A 19,340-nucleotide genomic window follows, 5' to 3' on the forward strand; every position below is an offset into this window, starting at 1 on the left:
GTGGTGGCTACCCCGAGGAGCCCCCCCCCCCCCCCCCCCCCCTTGCCTGCCTGCACCGCTGAAGAGACCCCTTGGTCTCCTATTGAAAACCATTACAAACCCGACGCGTGTTTGCACACTGCACCCGGCCGCCCCCGCGCTGCTGAGGGTGTACTTTCTGTGCTGACTTGTGTCCCCCCCGGTGCCCTACAAAACCCCCCTGGTCTGCCCTCTGAAGACGCAGGTACTTACCTGCTGGCAGACCGGAACCGGGGCACCCCCTTCTCTCCATTGAAGCCTATGTGTTTTGGGCACCTCTTTGACCTCTGCACCTGACTGGCCCTGAGCTGCTGGTGTGGTGACTTTGGGGTTGCCCTGAACCCCCAACGGTGGGCTACCTTGGACCCAAATCTGAACCCTGTAGGTGGGTTACTTACCTGCAAGAACTAACAATACTATGTATAGATATTACATGTAGAATTTGAACCTGTGGTTCTTAAAATAAACTAAGAAAATATATTTTTCTATACAAAAACCTATTGGCTTGGAATTGTCTCTGAGTGTGTGTTCCTCATTTATTGCCTGTGTGTATGTACAACAAATGCTTAACACTACTCCTTTGATAAGCCTACTGCTCGACCACACTACCACAAAATAGAGCATTAGTATTATCTCTTTTTGCCACTATCTTACCTCTAAGGGGAACCCTTGGACTCTGTGCATGCTATTCCTTACTTTGAAATAGCACATACAGAGCCAACTTTCTACACTGACTTAAAATTAGCAAGGATTTCCTCAACCACCCTTATCCATCTAACATGGACGGACCTTTGAAGTGGTGTGAACTCAGTTATTCTGAGGTTATATACACATGTCTGCGAACATATGGATAGACCTCAAAAGTGGGTGCATATTCTCAATCATTCTTACCTATCAGTTGATTGTTGTATTGTGCACATTATGATCCCAGTATTTTTCAACTGTTATATCACTGCATGTTGCAGAAGGGCTCTGTGTTCTGAGTAGTTCTGAGCTACTACTGAATATCTCCGAACACTACAGCTCAGTGAACCTCAAAAAGATCATCTGAGTAAATTTCAGCTATCTGTATATATCCCATCTGAGTGGGCCTCATAAGCTGTGAATGTATAAATATGTAACACCTCCACACTTTAAACAATCTAGCACAGCCTGTAGCTTGCAGAGATGCCGCATAATGTTCACCAGACCAAATCAATGCTCATCTATGGCCATCACACCAAATCTCGAGTTACAGCTTGTGTCATTCTACAAATACAAAATCAGAGAAGACAACATATGAAAAACGATTCAATGGTTCTTCAGTTTAGCACACCTTTCTGGTACCATGTCCTTCACAGAGGGTACATCATGCTCGCTTTAGCATCCCATATCTCTGTCTCCTCACCTTGTCCCCAGCACTCAACTTTTCGCATTAGGACACACTACATCTAGACATAGACGCTCTGAATCAGACTTGCGATACACCGGCATGGGAACTGTGGAAGCAGGGCACACATGTCACAGTATTTTCATATGATCTCAAACGCTCACTTAGCTGCACTAAAAAAAAGTAAAGGGCATGTCATTTAATGGATTTTTTTAAACCCGCAGGACCAAAAGAAGAAACTGTCAATGACTTCTGGAGAATGATTTGGGAGCAGAACACTGCAACGATTGTCATGGTTACCAATCTGAAAGAAAGGAAGGAGGTAAGTGTGAACTGCAGCCCTAGACCTTTCAGTTCTTATTTTTCCATCTTATTTCTGCTTTATCTTGATCTCTTTAGAGGGGCACTGACCTCCAGTCAATTGAAAAGGTAGCAGAAGAGTTTTGCAACGGGTACAGTCATGTTGGTAGTCAAATTAGTTACTGACTTAATTAGCACATTTTACAACATATTTTTTTGATCTTAATTATTTGTTGAACACGCTAGACTCACGCATATCTACAGTGAGCCAGTGACGCCGCTGGAAACCTCGCATTCTGGTGGTAGTCCACATAAGCAGTGTACTGGATTGCAGATCCCACCACAATCTTTCCTGGTGTCCTTTAATTGCTGCTTTGGACATAGCTGTAAATATAAGAGTCTCTAGCTTCAGAGTCACAGAGATGGTTAATCCTGAATAACGCAGTATACCAGATTTATGAAAATGAGCTTAAAGTCTGTGGAAACCAAGAGATGTTGATGTGGCATTAATGGAACTTCTGTTTCACAACTCCCTACACAGGGTGTGACTCTTGTGGGTGTGGTACTGTATGTTCGATGGCATCTGTCGCTGTAGATACACATGTTCTGCAATAGCTCGCCATCTGGTGTTGGGCCGGAGTGTTACAAGTTGTTTTTCTTCGAAGAAGTCTTTCGAGTCACGGGACCGAGTGACTCCTCCTTTTGTCTCCATTGCGCATGGGCGTCGACTCCATCTTCGATTGTTTTTTTTCCGCCATCGGGTTCGGACGTGTTCCTGTCGCTCCGAGTTTCGGAACGGAAAATTAGCTAATTTCGGAAGATTTTCGTCGGTATTGTTGCGTTCGGGATCGGCGTACTTAGATTCCACACTGCATCGAAGATCGGAGAGCTCCGGTGCCCTTCGGGGTAGTTTTTTCGATCCTCCGTCGGGGCCTGGTCGGCCCGACCGCGTGCTGAAGAACGCCGATGGAACGGACCCCGTTCCGTTTCTGCCCCAAATGCCACAATAAATACCCCTACACAGACCAACACTTGGTCTGCAACCTGTGCCTGTCACCTGAGCACAGCGAAGACACCTGCGAGGCCTGTCGTGCGTTCCGGTCCCGAAAAACACTCCGAGACCGTCGAGCCAGAAGACTTCAGATGGCGTCCGCTCCGACAGCCCAACGGGAGTTCGAGGAACAAGAAGAGGAAGGTACCTTCTCGATCCAAGACTCAGACTCCGAAGGATTCGACGATACACAAACCGTGAGTAAGACGTCGAAATCCACTCAAAGGAACATTTACAAGGCCCAGGGGACGCCACTGCCACCAGGCCATGGCTCGACCCATAAAATCGGTGACCGACCGTCGGCACCGAAAAAGGCCCAAACAGTGCCGAGATCGTCCGACTCCGGTCGAGACACCGGCACGCAGCCTTCTCGGGACCGAGAAAGTGCTGGAGACAAGCCTCGACACCCAGATGCTGGTGTGGACACGGCTCGACGCCGAGACAGCGGCACCGAAACAGATCGACGCCGAGAGGTTTCGGCCCCGAAAAGGAAAAAAGTCACCTCGGAGCCGAAAAAACACGCAGACAAAGTTTCGATGCCGAAACAGACTGCAAGCGACCCAGCTTCAGGCTCTTATACAGAAGAGCACTCGCTAACCTCCCAAATGCAGAAGCATAGGTTTGAGGAAGAGCTACAAGCAACTGATGTAGACCATACGCAAAAGCGTATCTTCATTCAGCAGGGGACAGGAAAAATAAGCACCCTTCCCCCCATTAGGAGAAAGAGAAGGTTGGAGTTCCAGACGGAACAAACACCACAACCAAAAGTGGTGAAAAGAGTTACACCACCACCCTCTCCTCCGCCCGTGATTAACGTTTCACCAGCACAAACTCCATCACACTCCCCAGCTCACACCACCATGAGCCAGGGTGACCAAGATCAGGACGCATGGGACCTATATGACGCCCCAGTGTCAGATAACAGTCCGGAGGCATACCCTACAAAGCCATCTCCACCAGAAGACAGCACCGCGTACTCTCAAGTGGTGGCTAGAGCAGCACAATTTCACCACGTAAGCCTCCACTCAGAACAGGTCGAGGATGATTTCTTATTCAACACACTCTCCTCCACCCACAGCTCATACCAAAGCCTGCCTATGCTCCCTGGTATGCTCCGGCACGCAAAAGACATCTTTAAGGAGCCGGTCAAAAGTAGGACAATCACACCAAGGGTGGAAAAAAAGTATAAGCCGCCTCCTACGGACCCGGTTTTCATCACTACACAACTGCCACCAGACTCTGTCGTTGTAGGAGCAGCTAAGAAAAGGGCCAACTCTCACACATCTGGAGATGCACCACCCCCAGATAAAGAAAGCCGCAAGTTCGATGCAGCTGGTAAAAGAGTCGCAGCACAAGCTGCAAACCAGTGGCGCATCGCGAACTCCCAGGCACTACTTGCGCGCTATGACAGAGCCCACTGGGACGAGATGCAACATCTCATTGAACATCTGCCCAAGGACTTACAAAATAGGGCAAAACAAGTGGTTGAAGAGGGACAGACCATCTCCAACAACCAGATACGCTCCTCCATGGACGCTGCAGATACAGCTGCACGGACAATTAATACATCTGTAACTATCAGAAGGCATGCATGGCTCCGAACGTCTGGATTTAAACCAGAGATTCAACAAGCAGTTCTCAATATGCCTTTTAATGAAAAAGAACTGTTCGGTCCAGAAGTGGACACAGCGATTGAGAAACTCAAAAAAGATACAGACACTGCCAAAGCCATGGGCGCACTCTACTCCCCGCAGAGCAGAGGGAATTACAGCACATTCCGTAAAACGCCCTTTCGAGGGGGGTTTCGGGGTCAAAGCACACAAGCCAGCACCTCACAAGCCACACCGTCCAGTTACCAGGGACAGTACAGAGGAGGTTTTCGGGGACAATATAGAGGAGGGCAATTCCCTAGAAATAGAGGGAGATTTCAAAGCCCCAAAACCCCTACTACTAAACAGTGACTCACATGTCACTCACCCCCTCCACACAACACCAGTGGGGGGAAGAATAGGTCATTATTACAAAGCATGGGAGAAAATCACTACAGACACTTGGGTTCTAGCAATTATCCAACATGGTTATTGCATAGAATTTCTACAATTCCCTCCAAACATACCACCAAAAGCACAAAATCTAACAACACACCATTCCAATCTCCTGGAGATAGAAGTGCAGGCACTATTGCAAAAGAATGCAATCGAATTAGTGCCAAACACACAAATAAACACAGGAGTTTACTCACTGTACTTTCTGATACCAAAGAAGGACAAAACACTGAGACCAATCCTAGACCTCAGAGTAGTGAACACTTTCATCAAATCAGACCACTTCCACATGGTCACACTACAAGAAGTATTGCCATTGCTAAAACTACACGACTACATGGCAACTTTAGACCTCAAGGATGCTTATTTCCATATACCAATACACCCATCGCACAGGAAATACCTAAGGTTTGTATTCAAAGGAATACATTACCAATTCAAGGTACTGCCTTTCGGATTAACAACCGCACCAAGAGTCTTTACCAAATGTCTAGCGGTAGTCGCTGCACACATAAGAAGGCAGCAAATACATGTGTTCCCATATTTGGACGACTGGCTAATCAAGGCCCATTCGTTCATACAGTGCTCAAATCACACAAATCAGATCATACAAACCCTCTTCAAACTCGGGTTCACCGTCAACTTTACAAAATCCAACATTCTGCCGCGCAAGGTACAACAATACATAGGAGCCATAATAGACACATCAAAGGGAGTAGCCACTCCAAGTCCACAAAGAATTCTAAATTTCAACACCATCATACAACGCATGTATCCAACACAAAAGATACAGGCAAAGATGGTATTACAACTCCTAGGCATGATGTCTTCATGCATAGCCATTGTCCCAAACGCAAGACTGCACATGAGGCCCTTACAACAATGCCTAGCATCACAGTGGTCTCAAGCACAGGGTCACCTTCTAGATCTGGTGTTAATAGACCGCCAAACTTACCTCTCGCTTCTGTGGTGGAACAACATAAATTTAAACAAGGGGCGGCCTTTCCAAGACCCAGTGCCACAATACGTAATAACAGATGCTTCCATGACAGGGTGGGGAGCACACCTCGATCAACACAGCATACAAGGACAATGGAACGTACATCAAACAAAACTGCATATCAATCACCTAGAACTTCTAGCAGTTTTTCAAGCACTAAAAGCCTTCCAACCAATAATAGTTCACAAATACATTCTCGTCAAAACAGACAACATGACAACAATGTATTATCTAAACAAGCAGGGGGGGACGCACTCCACGCAGTTAAGCCTGCTAGCACAAAAAATTTGGCATTGGGCAATTCACAACCAAATTCGCCTAATAGCACAGTTTATACCAGGGATCCAAAATCAACTCGCAGACAATCTCTCTCGAGATCATCAACAGGTCCACGAATGGGAAATTCACCCCCAAATTCTGAACACTTATTTCAAACTCTGGGGACCACCTCAGATAGACTTGTTTGCGACACGGGAGAACGCAAAATGCCAAAACTTCGCATCCAGATACCCACACAAACAATCCCAAGGCAATGCCCTATGGATGAACTGGTCAGGGATATTTGCTTACGCTTTTCCTCCTCTCCCTCTCCTTCCTTACCTGGTAAACAAACTCAGTCAAAGCAAACTCAAACTCATATTGATAGCACCAACTTGGGCAAGGCAACCCTGGTACACAACGCTGCTAGACCTATCAGTGGTACCCTGCATCAAATTGCCCAACAGGCCAGATCTGTTGACACAGCACAACCAAAAGATCAGACACCCAGATCCAGCATCGCTGAATCTAGCAATCTGGCTCCTGAAATCCTAGAATTCGGGCACTTACAACTTACCCAAGAATGTATGGAAGTCATAAAACAGGCCAGAAGGCCATCCACCAGGCACTGTTATGCAAGTAAATGGAAGAGGTTTGTTTGCTACTGCCATATTAATCAAATACAACCATTACACACAACTCCAGAACATGTAGTGGGTTACTTGCTTCACTTACAAAAATCTAACCTAGCTTTCTCTTCCATTAAAATACACCTTGCAGCAATTTCTGCATACCTGCAGACTACCTATTCAACTTCCCTATATAAGATACCAGTCATTAAAGCATTCATGGAGGGCCTTAGGAGAATTATACCACCAAGAACACTACCTGTTCCTTCATGGAACCTAAATGTTGTCCTAACTAGACTTATGGGTCCACCTTTTGAACCCATGCACTCCTGCGACATACAGTTCCTAACCTGGAAGGTGGCATTTCTCATCGCCATTACTTCCCTAAGAAGAGTAAGCGAGATTCAGGCGTTTACAATACAGGAACCTTTTATACAACTACACAAAAATAAAGTCGTCTTAAGGACCAATCCTAAATTTTTGCCAAAGGTTATTTCACCGTTCCATCTAAATCAAACAGTGGAACTTCCAGTGTTCTTTCCACAGCCAGATACCGTAGCTGAAAGGGCGCTACATACATTAGATGTCAAAAGAGCATTGATGTATTACATTGACAGAACAAAAAACATCAGAAAGACTAAACAACTCTTTATTGCATTTCAAAAACCTCATGCAGGAAACCCAATTTCAAAACAAGGTATAGCCAGATGGATAGTTAAATGCATCCAAATCTGCTACCTTAAAGCTAAACGACAGCTGCCCATTACACCAAGGGCACCCTCAACCAGAAAGAAAGGTGCTACCATGGCCTTTCTAGGAAACATCCCAATGCAAGAAATATGTAAGGCAGCCACATGGTCTACGCCTCACACATTCACCAAGCACTACTGTGTAGACGTGTTATCCGCACAACAAGCCACAGTAGGTCAAGCTGTATTAAGAACATTATTTCAGACTACTTCCACTCCTACAGGCTGATCCACCGCTTTTGGGGAAATAACTGCTTACTAGTCTATGCAGAACATGCGTATCTACAGCGACAGATGCCATCGAACTGAAAATGTCACTTACCCAGTGTACATCTGTTCGTGGCATCAGTCGCAGTAGATTCGCATGTGCCCACCCGCCTCCCCGGGAGCCTGTAGCAGTTTGGAAGTTACCTTCAATTATTTATATATGTATCATCTCAACCTTAAATAGGTGCATACTTAGTCACTCCATTGCATGGGCACTATTACTACAATTCAACTCCTACCTCACCCTCTGCGGGGAAAAACAATCGAAGATGGAGTCGACGCCCATGCGCAATGGAGACAAAAGGAGGAGTCACTCGGTCCCGTGACTCGAAAGACTTCTTCGAAGAAAAACAACTTGTAACACTCCGGCCCAACACCAGATGGCGAGCTATTGCAGAACATGCAAATCTACTGCGACTGATGCCACGAACAGATGTACACTGGGTAAGTGACATTTTCATTACCAGTCATTGCAACTTTTGGTAAACAGTTACAAAATATGACTTACCTTTGTTCCACCAGGATGTAAGTGATAAGACATCAGAATAAAGGCAAGCATTTCTTGTCTGGGTCTTCCTGAGAACTGAAACTTAGTTCACTGCAGACACAGAATGGGTTCCTGCTACCTGCTATGTGGGGGCTTCCTAGCAAGTCATGCTGACTAACCTTTCATCCTGTGCACCGGATAGTGTCAGCTGAGCCTTTAGGTACAATCATCCTGTAGCAAATTAACATTCTTCATTCTGTGGGCTGTTTGTGTCTTTCCCAATATATTATTGCTTATCTTTGCAAATAAAGATTAATTAAAACCTGCGGTGAAGTGACAAGCTATCTGTTGAGGCCAGCTAATGAGACTGGCTGATTTTGTTTTTGCCACAAGGGTTGAAACATTGACTACAACTGTATTGGACTAACTTCTTTGCAAACTTGTGTAAGCCTGAGTGTACATATATTGCTTTAGACCTACTATGATTCGGTTTAGCTTGGAAGTTCAATGTATTACACCGGGTTTAATGTGCATCGCGTGTTTTGTACTACACCATGGGCACACCACTGTCACAATTATTCTGAGCACCCTCTGTGTAGATACTAAATTTTTCAGTCACATCTTTTATTATACCTTTTTAATATTTGATTAAGTCAGTGTACAAACGTACTCCCTTATGTAGTATCCAAGGTGCATGTAGACAAAATACATTCCCTATTAGTTACTACTGGGACAATGACTATGATCCCCTTTAAAGGAATCTCCCATTGTGAAAATGTTGTTCTGGAATATAATTGTGTCTATGCCGAATTTGGTGATGTGATGACATTTCTAAAATTGTGTGATGTCTGCGATTAGGCAGATATACCGTGGTTTGTTCAAGGCTTTGAATAAACCGTAGTCCCAGTCTCTTAGAATCAACATTTTTGAGACTCCTAGTCATGCTAATTATGTATGTTTATTATAAAACCTTTGAAATTAAGGAGAGTGGATCGGAATATAATCAGCGGATCAAGGCAATGGCTCCGGAGTGTCTTGATGTCTTAAATGTCTACAGTAGCAGGAAGAACAAATTGGACTAGCTTGGGGATGAGCTGTCAACATCTTAAAATATGTTGATGGAAAGCATCCTGAAAAGACATTGATATTTGTACTGTGTGATGCCATTAAAGCCTCATGTGGTGATGGCCCTACATACCGGATAAAAACACAAGCCTTGAATTTCTAAATCTTGAAACGTGCTTTCGCTGTAACAGATAGGCGAGGGGGAAATCTGGTGATATTAGGGGAAATGTTAACTTGTGATGGTGTTAAAGAAACATGACCAGGTCTCAGTTTGATTCCTTTGGCCTCCACCCTATAGGGAACACATGTCCATCAGGAACCCATAGAGGGTGCCTGGGCACAGCACAGGACGGAAAGTTATGTGATAAACCTCATGCATCTGAAAGTGTTTCAGTAACGAAAGGCATATCGATTTGCCTTTGAAGTTTCGCCCTTCTCTTAGCACCCCCTCCAAATTGCAGGCCCAGTCTCAGTCCTTCTCATGAGGCTGTTGCCACTTTTGGTCAACTTTCCACTCAAAGTACTCTAAGTCCAAGCACAAGCATAAAAATGGAATGTGAACTCTAGTTCATCCTGCCATTCTGACTTTAGAGGGAAGAGGTTAGGGCATCAAGATGTCAGCCACACTCCATCGAGGTCCGCGGCAACGGAGCTAATCCCACAGTTGAGCCCAGTGCAGCTCCTGGGCCGTTGATCCAGCAGCAGATAGAGGCTTTTAAAGAGATCATGCTGCAAAGTTTCAGTGGCCTTAACCGAAGGTGTGCCACAGGATCTGTGTTACAAAACCAAAGGGGTCTTTAATCAGGGTAAGTCTAGCAGGTACCTCTCTGGTGCTGTCTGGCCCCTCTGGAAAGGTTACTGGGCCCATGTACAGACTTCCATCCCAGTGTTTTATTATCAGCTTACAAACGCCCAAACTGTTGTCATGCACCCAGACCCCAATCCTATGTCACATCCACGTCAGCAGAGGTTTCATTCTCTTATTGATTGTTCTTTCTGGCCCTGTGCCAAAGTAGGTAACACCATCTTTTTGGAGATGGTGGTAGCGGAACAGGGTGAATTGCCCCCTCCACATTACAATAATTATGCGTTATATCTGGATTTCGAGAACTCCAGTTAGCCTGATACCTGCCCTGCCACTGAGCTTGGCTCGCCACTCAGCCCCCAACTGAAGAAAGTGCCTTGTTTGCAGCAGCATTTCGGAGAGCTGCTTAAGTACTCAAAATATAGCTGGCCCCACCCCATTGACTCCGACAGCCTTCTGTCAGCATCTGAACCCCTACTCCACTTTAATGATACCCTCACAGATACTTCGATGGCTACTTTGTTGAAAACCATGTTTTTGCCTGCTTCTGAACAGGTAGGTGGCCAGATGTACACTGGTGCCTGGTGACTGGGATTTTCCCACCAGCACCCCACTTCAGTGAAAGCTTTACTGTCCAGACCTGAACCACTAAAGTGAACCCTAACTCATTTCCAGCCAACACAGGGAATCCACAAGGCTTGATGCCTTTGCCATTCTTACTTTTCGTCCCCTCAGCTTGGTACTGAGATCTGTGAACGTAGTCAGTCAGGTTGGTACACACATGCACCATTTGATTCGAGATGTTCAAGCATACCAGGTGGCACATGGGGGCACTTCAATGAAACTTGAAATCCCAGTGGGCTCAGAATTGGGGCCACCTTTATGACACTATCCAGGTTGCTGAGGAAACGGCTCAAGATTTGCAGTAGTGGCTGACAAGTACCACTTTCTCCTGCGGCAGGCAACTCTCCCTCCCCCAACCAGAGTTGATAGTCATCCCTGCTGTTTTGGAGGTTGGGGTGGTGGGAGGGGATGTGACCTCAGATCACTCGGAGATGACAAGGCTCTTGTCTTCAGTTGAGGGCCATCTCCACATCAACATTTTGGAGGTACAGATAATTCATCTGGCCTTGCAAGCCTTCTTGCCGTGCATCAGTTGAAGTGGATACAGGTTCTCATGGACAACATCAACAACATGGCAGCTGCACGAAGCAGGGCAGAGTTGGGTCCTGTGACAGAAGACTTTGTTCCTCTGGTGGTGGCTAAAGCGCCAGGCTGTGATGCTGGTTGCTGAATATTTAAGCACCTGGCAGGGTCTCTGTATGCCGGAGCGGATGAACCCAGCAGATGTTGTCTGTTTGGTAAATTGAAACCTCTGCATTCCAAGGTGCAATAGAGCATCTTTTGCCAGTATTCTATTTTTTTGCCTCAGTCGAATGTGCAGAATCAACGATTTGGACAACATTGGAGATTCATAAAGAACACTGATTATGAACTGCTTTCTCACTGAAATGGAAGAAAAGACTCCTGTACACCCTCCTATGCTACCTCCCCTGCCAAGAACAACTGGGCCCAAGTCATTCTGGTTGCCCCGGATTGGGACAGGAGAGTGTGGTACCCAGAGCGCCCGAGCATAAGCCTCTGTCCTCGAATCAGGCTACCTCTTCATGAGAACCTCTGTTCCCAGAAGCAGTGGGTCACGGTCCCTCAACTTGAATCGTATACTTTCATGTGCGGAGACTAAAGGGCAGAAGTTATCCATTTTCAGTCTGCCACCAGACATGGTAGATTCCATCCCTGCTGTCCGACATCCCTCCATAAAATCAGTCTACACTGTGCACTTGGTCAAGTTTGCAACCTGGTATGGTTCCTGGGTTTAGTTTATTGTTAGCCCAGCATGGCCTTTGAAGTGGACACTAGCCCTTTCTGCCTTTTTATGTTTGCTGACCACCAATCTTTATTTAGATAACCTGGTGTTTTTTTAAACATTTTATATGCATGTTTCCTCCCAAACAGTTTGTAATGCCACAGTGGGACAGGACATTACTAGTGTGTCTTTCAAGCCTATGCAAAGCTGCTCACTGCGTCTTCTGTCCATGAAGACTGATTTTTGTTATTGCAATTTCATGAGCCCATCATTTAAAGTAACTGTTGACTCTGACAGTGCAACTGCCCTACACCATGTTTTATTCCAGATAAATGGCTGCTGTGGGCTTGGGCATCCTTCTTACTGAAAATAGTTAATCCATTCCACGTGAGGCAATCCATCACTCTACCAGTGATTGTTTCATCCTTCGACAGAGAAGATACTTTATCATTTGGACTCAGCTGGTTTTGAGCTTTTACATAGAGAATACTTGGGACCATCTAGTGGACAAACAACTTTTTGTGTGGTTTGCTGAAGCACAAAAAGGTGAAGGTGGTGCAGTTGAGTATGTTGTTGAGGTGCAAAATTCTCTGTTTTAAGATCTGCTAAGCAGTGGCTAAGAAGTGTAGCCGGAGGGCCAATTTCACCAGAGCCAAGGCCTCTACCACTGGGTCGGTGTGAAGACTGCCTGTCCTTGACCTTTAGCAGGCTGCAATGTGGCATCTGTGCACATGTTTACGAAGCACTACTGTCGTAACAGCCAGGTTCAGCAGGACAGACACTTCTCGGTTCTGCAAGACATTTTGGTCTGAGCCCACACTTCAGTTCCTCCACCTAAGCTCTAACGTGAGGGCTCTACTGTTAGAAGTGTCCCTTAGAAGTGCAGGTTACTTAACTTCGTTAATACTCTTTCTAGTAGATAATATCTGCTGCCTGCTATTCAGTACCCTTCAGCTGCCCGCTTCTGTGTTGTAGCTGCATTTTAAAAATATTAAAAAGTACAGCACGCTGTTATCAATAGTAGTTCATTCTCTACATCTGTGGGCGCAGCAAGGGAAAAGACATGGAATTGATGTTTACGCATTGGGTGTCGCTTTTATGCAGTCTGTTGAGTCACTCTGGGGGGAGTATAGTTTTAATACAGAGCCACACAGCCCCTCCTAGCAGTGGCTGCAGAAAAACTCCAGATCAGTCTGGCTCCTGATAGTCTAAGGTGAGGAGGCTGCCATTAGAGTTTCCACAAGAAAGACTGTTACCGACGGTAAGTAACTTGCTCTTCATTCCTCAGAGAGAGGTCGTGATGCAGCCTGGTGTATGGTTTGTTTTCCTCTGTAACCTAACGTTCGGTGGCATGTGTAGCTGCAGATACACATGCTGTGCATAGTCCGCCGTCTGGTGTTGGGTCGGAGTGTTACAAGTTGTTTTTCTTCGAAGAAGTCTTTTCGAGTCACAAGACCGAGGGACTCCTCCTACTTTGGTTCCATTGCGCATGGGCGTCGACTCCATGTTAGATTGTTTTTTTTCCGCCATCGGGTTCGGACGTGTTCCTTTTCGCTCCGTGTTTCGGTTCAGAAAGTTAGTCAGAATCAACGGAAAATTCGTCGGTATTGTTTCGTTCGGTATCGGGTTAGATTAGAATCGACACCGAATCTTGAAGAGCTCCGGTAGCCCTTTGGGGTAATTTCGATCCCCCGTCGGGGCCTGGTCGGCCCGACCGCGTGCAACATCAAGACTGATGGAACGGACCCCGTTCCGATTCTGTCCTAAATGCCACAGTAAATATCCCTATACAGACCAACATTTGGTCTGTAACTTGTGCCTGTCACCCGAGCACAAAGAAGAAACGTGTGAGGCCTGTCGAGCGTTTCGGTCGAGAAAAACGCTCCGAGACCGAAGAGCCAGAAGGTTGCAGATGGCGTCCACGCCGACAGGACAACAACGGTTCGAGGAAGAGGGAGAAGAAGAAACATTCTCCATCCACGAATCGGATTCCGAAGAATTCGACGTCGAAGAAACCGTGAGTAAGACGTCGAAACAAGCATCACACAGAAAAACAGACAAAGCCCAGGGGACGCCACTGCCGACAGGCCATGGCTCAACCCATAAAGTAGGTGACCGCCCATCGGCACCGAAAAAGGGCGAGCTGGTGCCGAGATCGTCCGACTCAGGTCGAGACACAGGCACGCAGCAATCTCGGGACCGAGAAACTGCCGCAGAAAAGGGTCGACACCGAGACAGCGGCACCGAAGATGGTCGACGCCAAGAAGGTACGACACCGAAAAAGAGGAAAATCTCTTCGGAGCCGAAAACAACAAAAGACACGGTTTCGGTGCCAAAACGCCCAGCAACCGAACCGAAAGCCAGTTCCTACTCAGAGGAACAATCACTGTCCTCCCAACTTCAAAAACACAGGTTTGAGGAGGAATTACAAACAACAGCTGTAGATCACACGCAAAAGCAGATCTTTATACAAAGTGGTACAGGGAAGATCAGCACCCTTCCCCCAATCAGAAGAAAAAGGAAACTAGATTTCCAACAACAAGAAAAAACACCACAAGCAAAAGTGGTGAAGAAGGTAACTCCACCACCCTCTCCACCACCGGCAACTCATATATCACCGGCACAGACTCCGTCACAATCACCAGCTCATACCACAATGAGCCAAGATGACAAGGACACATGGGATCTCTATGACGCCCCAGTATCGGACAATAGCCCTGAGTCGTACCCCACTAAGCCCTCACCACCAGAGGACAGTACAGCGTATGCTCAGGTGGTAGCTAGGGCAGCAGAGTTTCATAACGTATCGCTCCATTCAGAGCCTATTGAGGATCCTTTTTAACACCCTGTCCTCCACCCATAGCAATTATCAAAGCCTTCCTATGCTCCCGGGAATGCTAAGGCACGCTAAACAAATCTTTAAGGAGCCAGTTAAAAGCAGAGCAATACCCCCAAGGGTGGAGAAGAAATACAAGGCACCACCCACAGACCCTGCTTTTATTACGTCACAACTGACACCAGATTCAGTTGTCGTAGGAGCAGCTCGTAAAAGAGCCAACTCGCACACATCAGGCGACGCACCACCTCCAGACAAGGAGAGCCGGAAGTTTGATGCAGCCGGTAAAAGGGTTGCAGTACAAGCTGCAAATCAGTGGCGCATCGCCAACTCGCAGGCACTCCTAGCGAGATATGACAGAGCCCATTGGGACGAGATGCAACATCTCATCGAGCACCTCCCCAAAGAATTCCAAAAACGGGCAAAACAAGTGGTTGAAGAGGGACAAAACATATCCAGCAACCAAATCCGTTCTTCTATGGATGCAGCAGATACAGCTGCAAGAACTATAAATACTGCTGTAACGATAAGGAGGCACGCATGGCTGCACACATCCGGCTTCAAACCTGAGATACAACAGGCAGTGCTCAATATGCCGTTCAATGAACAACAATTGTTTGGACCAGAAGTGGACACGGCAATTGAAAAATTAAAGAAAGACACTGACACAGCTAAAGCCATGGGCGCACTCTATTCCCCGCAGGGCAGAGGCACATTTGGCACATTTCGCAAAACTACTTTCAGAGGAGGGTTTCGAGGTCAAGCCACACAAGCCAGCACCTCACAAACAACACCGTCTACCTACCAGGGACAGTATCAAAGGGGAGGCTTTCGGGGCCAATACAGAGGGGGCCAATTCCCAAGAAACCGGGGAAAATTTCAAGGGCCAAAAACCCCTCAAAACAAGCAGTGACTCACAAGTCACTCAACCCCTTCACACAACACCAGTGGGGGGAAGACTAAGCCAGTTCTACCAATCTTGGGAGGAGATAACAACAGACACTTGGGTCTTAGCAATTATCCAACATGGTTATTGCATAGAATTTCTCCAACTCCCTCCAAACGTCCCACCAAAAACACACAAGATGTCCAAACAGCATGTAGACCTTCTAGGACTAGAAGTTCAAGCATTACTGCAAAAAGACACAATAGAATTAGTACCAAAAACACAAAAGAACACAGGAGTTTACTCACTGTACTTCCTAATACCGAAAAAGGACAAAAGTCTGAGACCAATATTGGATCTCAGAACACTAAACACCTACATCAAATCAGACCACTTTCACATGGTTACGTTACAAGACGTAATACCACTACTGAAACAGCAAGACTACATGACAACGTTAGATCTAAAAGACGCGTATTTCCATATACCGATACATCCCTCGCACAGGAAATATCTAAGGTTCGTATTCGAAGGAATACATTACCAATTCAAAGTGTTGCCATTCGGAATAACGACAGCACCAAGAGTCTTTACAAAATGTCTAGCAGTAGTAGCTGCACATATCAGGAGGCAGCAAATACACGTGTTCCCGTACCTAGACGATTGGCTAATCAAAACCAACTCGCTAACAAACTGTTTACACCACACAGATTATGTTATACAAACCCTTTACAAACTGGGTTTCTCCATCAACTATGCAAAGTCACACCTTTTGCCGTGTCAAACACAGCAATACTTAGGAGCGACAATCAACACAACAAAAGGGATAGCCACTCCAAGTCCACAAAGGGTTAAAAAATTTCACAAGGTGATACAAGCTATGTATCCAACACAAAAGATACACGCAAAGATGGTCTTAAAACTCCTAGGCATGATGTCCTCATGCATAGCCATTGTCCCAAACGCAAGATTGCACATGCGGCCCTTACAACAGTGCCTAGCATCACAATGGTCACATGCACAGGGTCACCTTCTAGATCTGGTGTTGATAGACCGCCAAACATACATCTCGTTTCTATGGTGGAACAGTACAAATTTAAACAAAGGGCGGCCTTTCCAAGACCCAGTGCCACAATACGTGATAACAACAGATGCTTCCATGACAGGGTGGGGAGCACACCTCAATCAACACAGCATCCAAGGACAATGGGACGTACATCAAAGAAAGTTTCATATAAATCACCTAGAATTATTAGCAGTATTTCTAGCGTTAAAAGCATTCCAACCAATGATAACCCACAAATACATTCTTGTCAAAACAGACAACATGACGACAATGTATTATTTAAACAAACAGGGGGGAACACACTCGACACAGTTGTGTCTCCTCACACAACAAATATGGCATTGGGCAATTCACAACCACATTCGCCTAATAGCACAGTTTATTCCAGGGATCCAGAACCAGCTAGCAGACAATCTCTCTCAGGATCACCAACAGGTCCACAAATGGGAAATTCACCCCCAAATCCTGAACACTTACTTCCAAATTTGGGGAACACCTCAAATAGATCTATTCGCAACAAAAGAAAACTCAAAATGCCAAAACTTCGCATCCAGGTACCCACAAGATCAGTCTCAGGGCAATGCGTTATGGATGAGCTGGTCAGGGATATTTGCGTACACTTTCCCCCTCTCCCTCTCCTTCCATATCTAGTAAACAGATTGAGTCAAAACAAACTCAAACTCATACTAATAGCACCAACATGGGCAAGACAACCTTGGTACACCACACTACTAGACCTGTCAGTAGTACCTCATGTCAAACTACCCAACAGGCCAGATCTGTTAACACAACACAAACAACAGATCAGGCATCCAAACCCAGCATCGCTGAATCTAGCAATTTGGCTCCTGAAATCCTAGAATTTGGACACTTGAACCTCACACAAGAATGTATGGAGGTCATAAAACAAGCTAGAAGGCCATCAACTAGACACTGCTATGCAAGTAAATGGAAAAGATTTGTTTGTTACTGCCATAATAATCAAGTCCAACCATTGCATGCATCTCCAAAAGATGTAGTAGGATATTTACTACATCTACAAAAATCAAATCTAGCTTTTAATTCCATAAAAATACATCTTGCAGCAATATCTGCTTACCTGCAGATTACTCATTCAACTTCCCTATTTAGAATACCTGTCATTAAAGCGTTTATAGAGGGCCTAAAGAGAATACCACCAAGGACACCACCTGTTCCTTCATGGAACCTCAACATTGTCTTGACAAGGCTCATGGGTCCACCTTTCAAACCCATGCATTCTTGTGAAATGCAATACTTAACGTGGAAAGTTGCATTTCTCATTGCCATTACATCTCTAAGAAGAGTAAGTGAAATTCAGGCATTTACTATACAAGAACCATTTATACAAATACACAAAAATAAGGTAGTTCTAAGAACCAACCCAAAATTCTTACCAAAGGTCATCTCACAGTTCCACTTAAATCAAACTGTAGAATTGCCAGTGTTCTTTCCACAGCCAGACTCAATAGCTGAAAGAGCACTACATACATTAGACATCAAAAGAGCACTAATGTACTACATTGACAGAACAAAACTAATTAGGAAAACAAAACAACTGTTTATTGCATTTCAAAAACCTCACGCAGGAAACCCAATATCGAAACAGGGTATAGCCAGATGGATAGTTAAGTGCATCCAAATCTGCTACCTTAAAGCAAAAAGACAACTGCCCATTACACCAAGGGCACACTCAACCAGAAAGAAAGGCGCTACCATGGCCTTCCTAGGGAATATTCCAATGCACGAAATATGTAAGGCAGCCACATGGTCTACGCCTCACACATTTACCAAGCACTACTGTGTAGACGTGCTATCAGCACAACAAGCCACAGTAGGTCAAGCTGTACTAAGAACCTTATTTCAGACTACTTCCACTCCTACAGGCTGAGCTACCGCTTTTGGGGAGATAACTGCTTACTAGTCTATGCACAACATGTGTATCTACAGCGACAGATGCCATCGAACTGAAAATGTCACTTACCCAGTGTACATCTGTTCGTGGCATCAGTCGCTGAAGATTCACATGTGCCCACCCACCTCCCCGGGAGCCTGTAGCCGTTTGGAAGTTAGCTTCAACTTTGTACATTTGTAAATATATTAAATCTTAGATAGGTACATACTTATTCACTCCATTGCATGGACACTATTACTAACAAACAACTCCTACCTCACCCTCTGCGGGGAAAACAATCTAACATGGAGTCGACGCCCATGCGCAATGGAACCAAAGTAGGAGGAGTCCCTCGGTCTCGTGACTCGAAAAGACTTCTTCGAAGAAAAACAACTTGTAACACTCCGACCCAACACCAGACGGCGGACTATGCACAGCATGTGAATCTGCAGCGACTAATGCCACGAACAGATGTACACTGGGTAAGTGACACTTTCCATACTTATCTTTGGAAATCTCGGTGCTAAATTATTACAATTTAGAAATGCTTCTAAACAAATCTTTTGGGGTCGGACAAAAATTACTGAGTTTGTCATCCTGATGTGTTTCACTGAATTCAGGAAGTGTGCTGGCTATTTAACATTGAATGTCATTTCTGATTTGATTGGCTTGAATAACTGCATGTATACATAATTTCAGATTAGTTGATTTTGTGATATGACTGTTCCTC

At 45.5% G+C, this 19,340-nt stretch overlaps 1 protein-coding gene across 2 annotated transcripts in view; it reads left to right on the top strand.

The window, feature by feature from the left end:
- The window catches only part of PTPRA (protein tyrosine phosphatase receptor type A), a 570,283-nt gene that overhangs the window by 375,922 nt on the left and 175,021 nt on the right, over positions 1 to 19,340 (top strand). For both annotated transcript variants that reach the window (XM_069204801.1, XM_069204809.1), the window contains one exon: positions 1,612 to 1,709. In XM_069204801.1, the coding sequence (XP_069060902.1) occupies positions 1,612 to 1,709 (98 nt within the window). The remainder of the gene's footprint in view (positions 1 to 1,611; positions 1,710 to 19,340) is intronic.

Source organism: Pleurodeles waltl, chromosome 1_2 (genome assembly GCF_031143425.1).
Source record: "Pleurodeles waltl isolate 20211129_DDA chromosome 1_2, aPleWal1.hap1.20221129, whole genome shotgun sequence".
NCBI classification, from domain to species: domain Eukaryota; kingdom Metazoa; phylum Chordata; class Amphibia; order Caudata; family Salamandridae; genus Pleurodeles; species Pleurodeles waltl.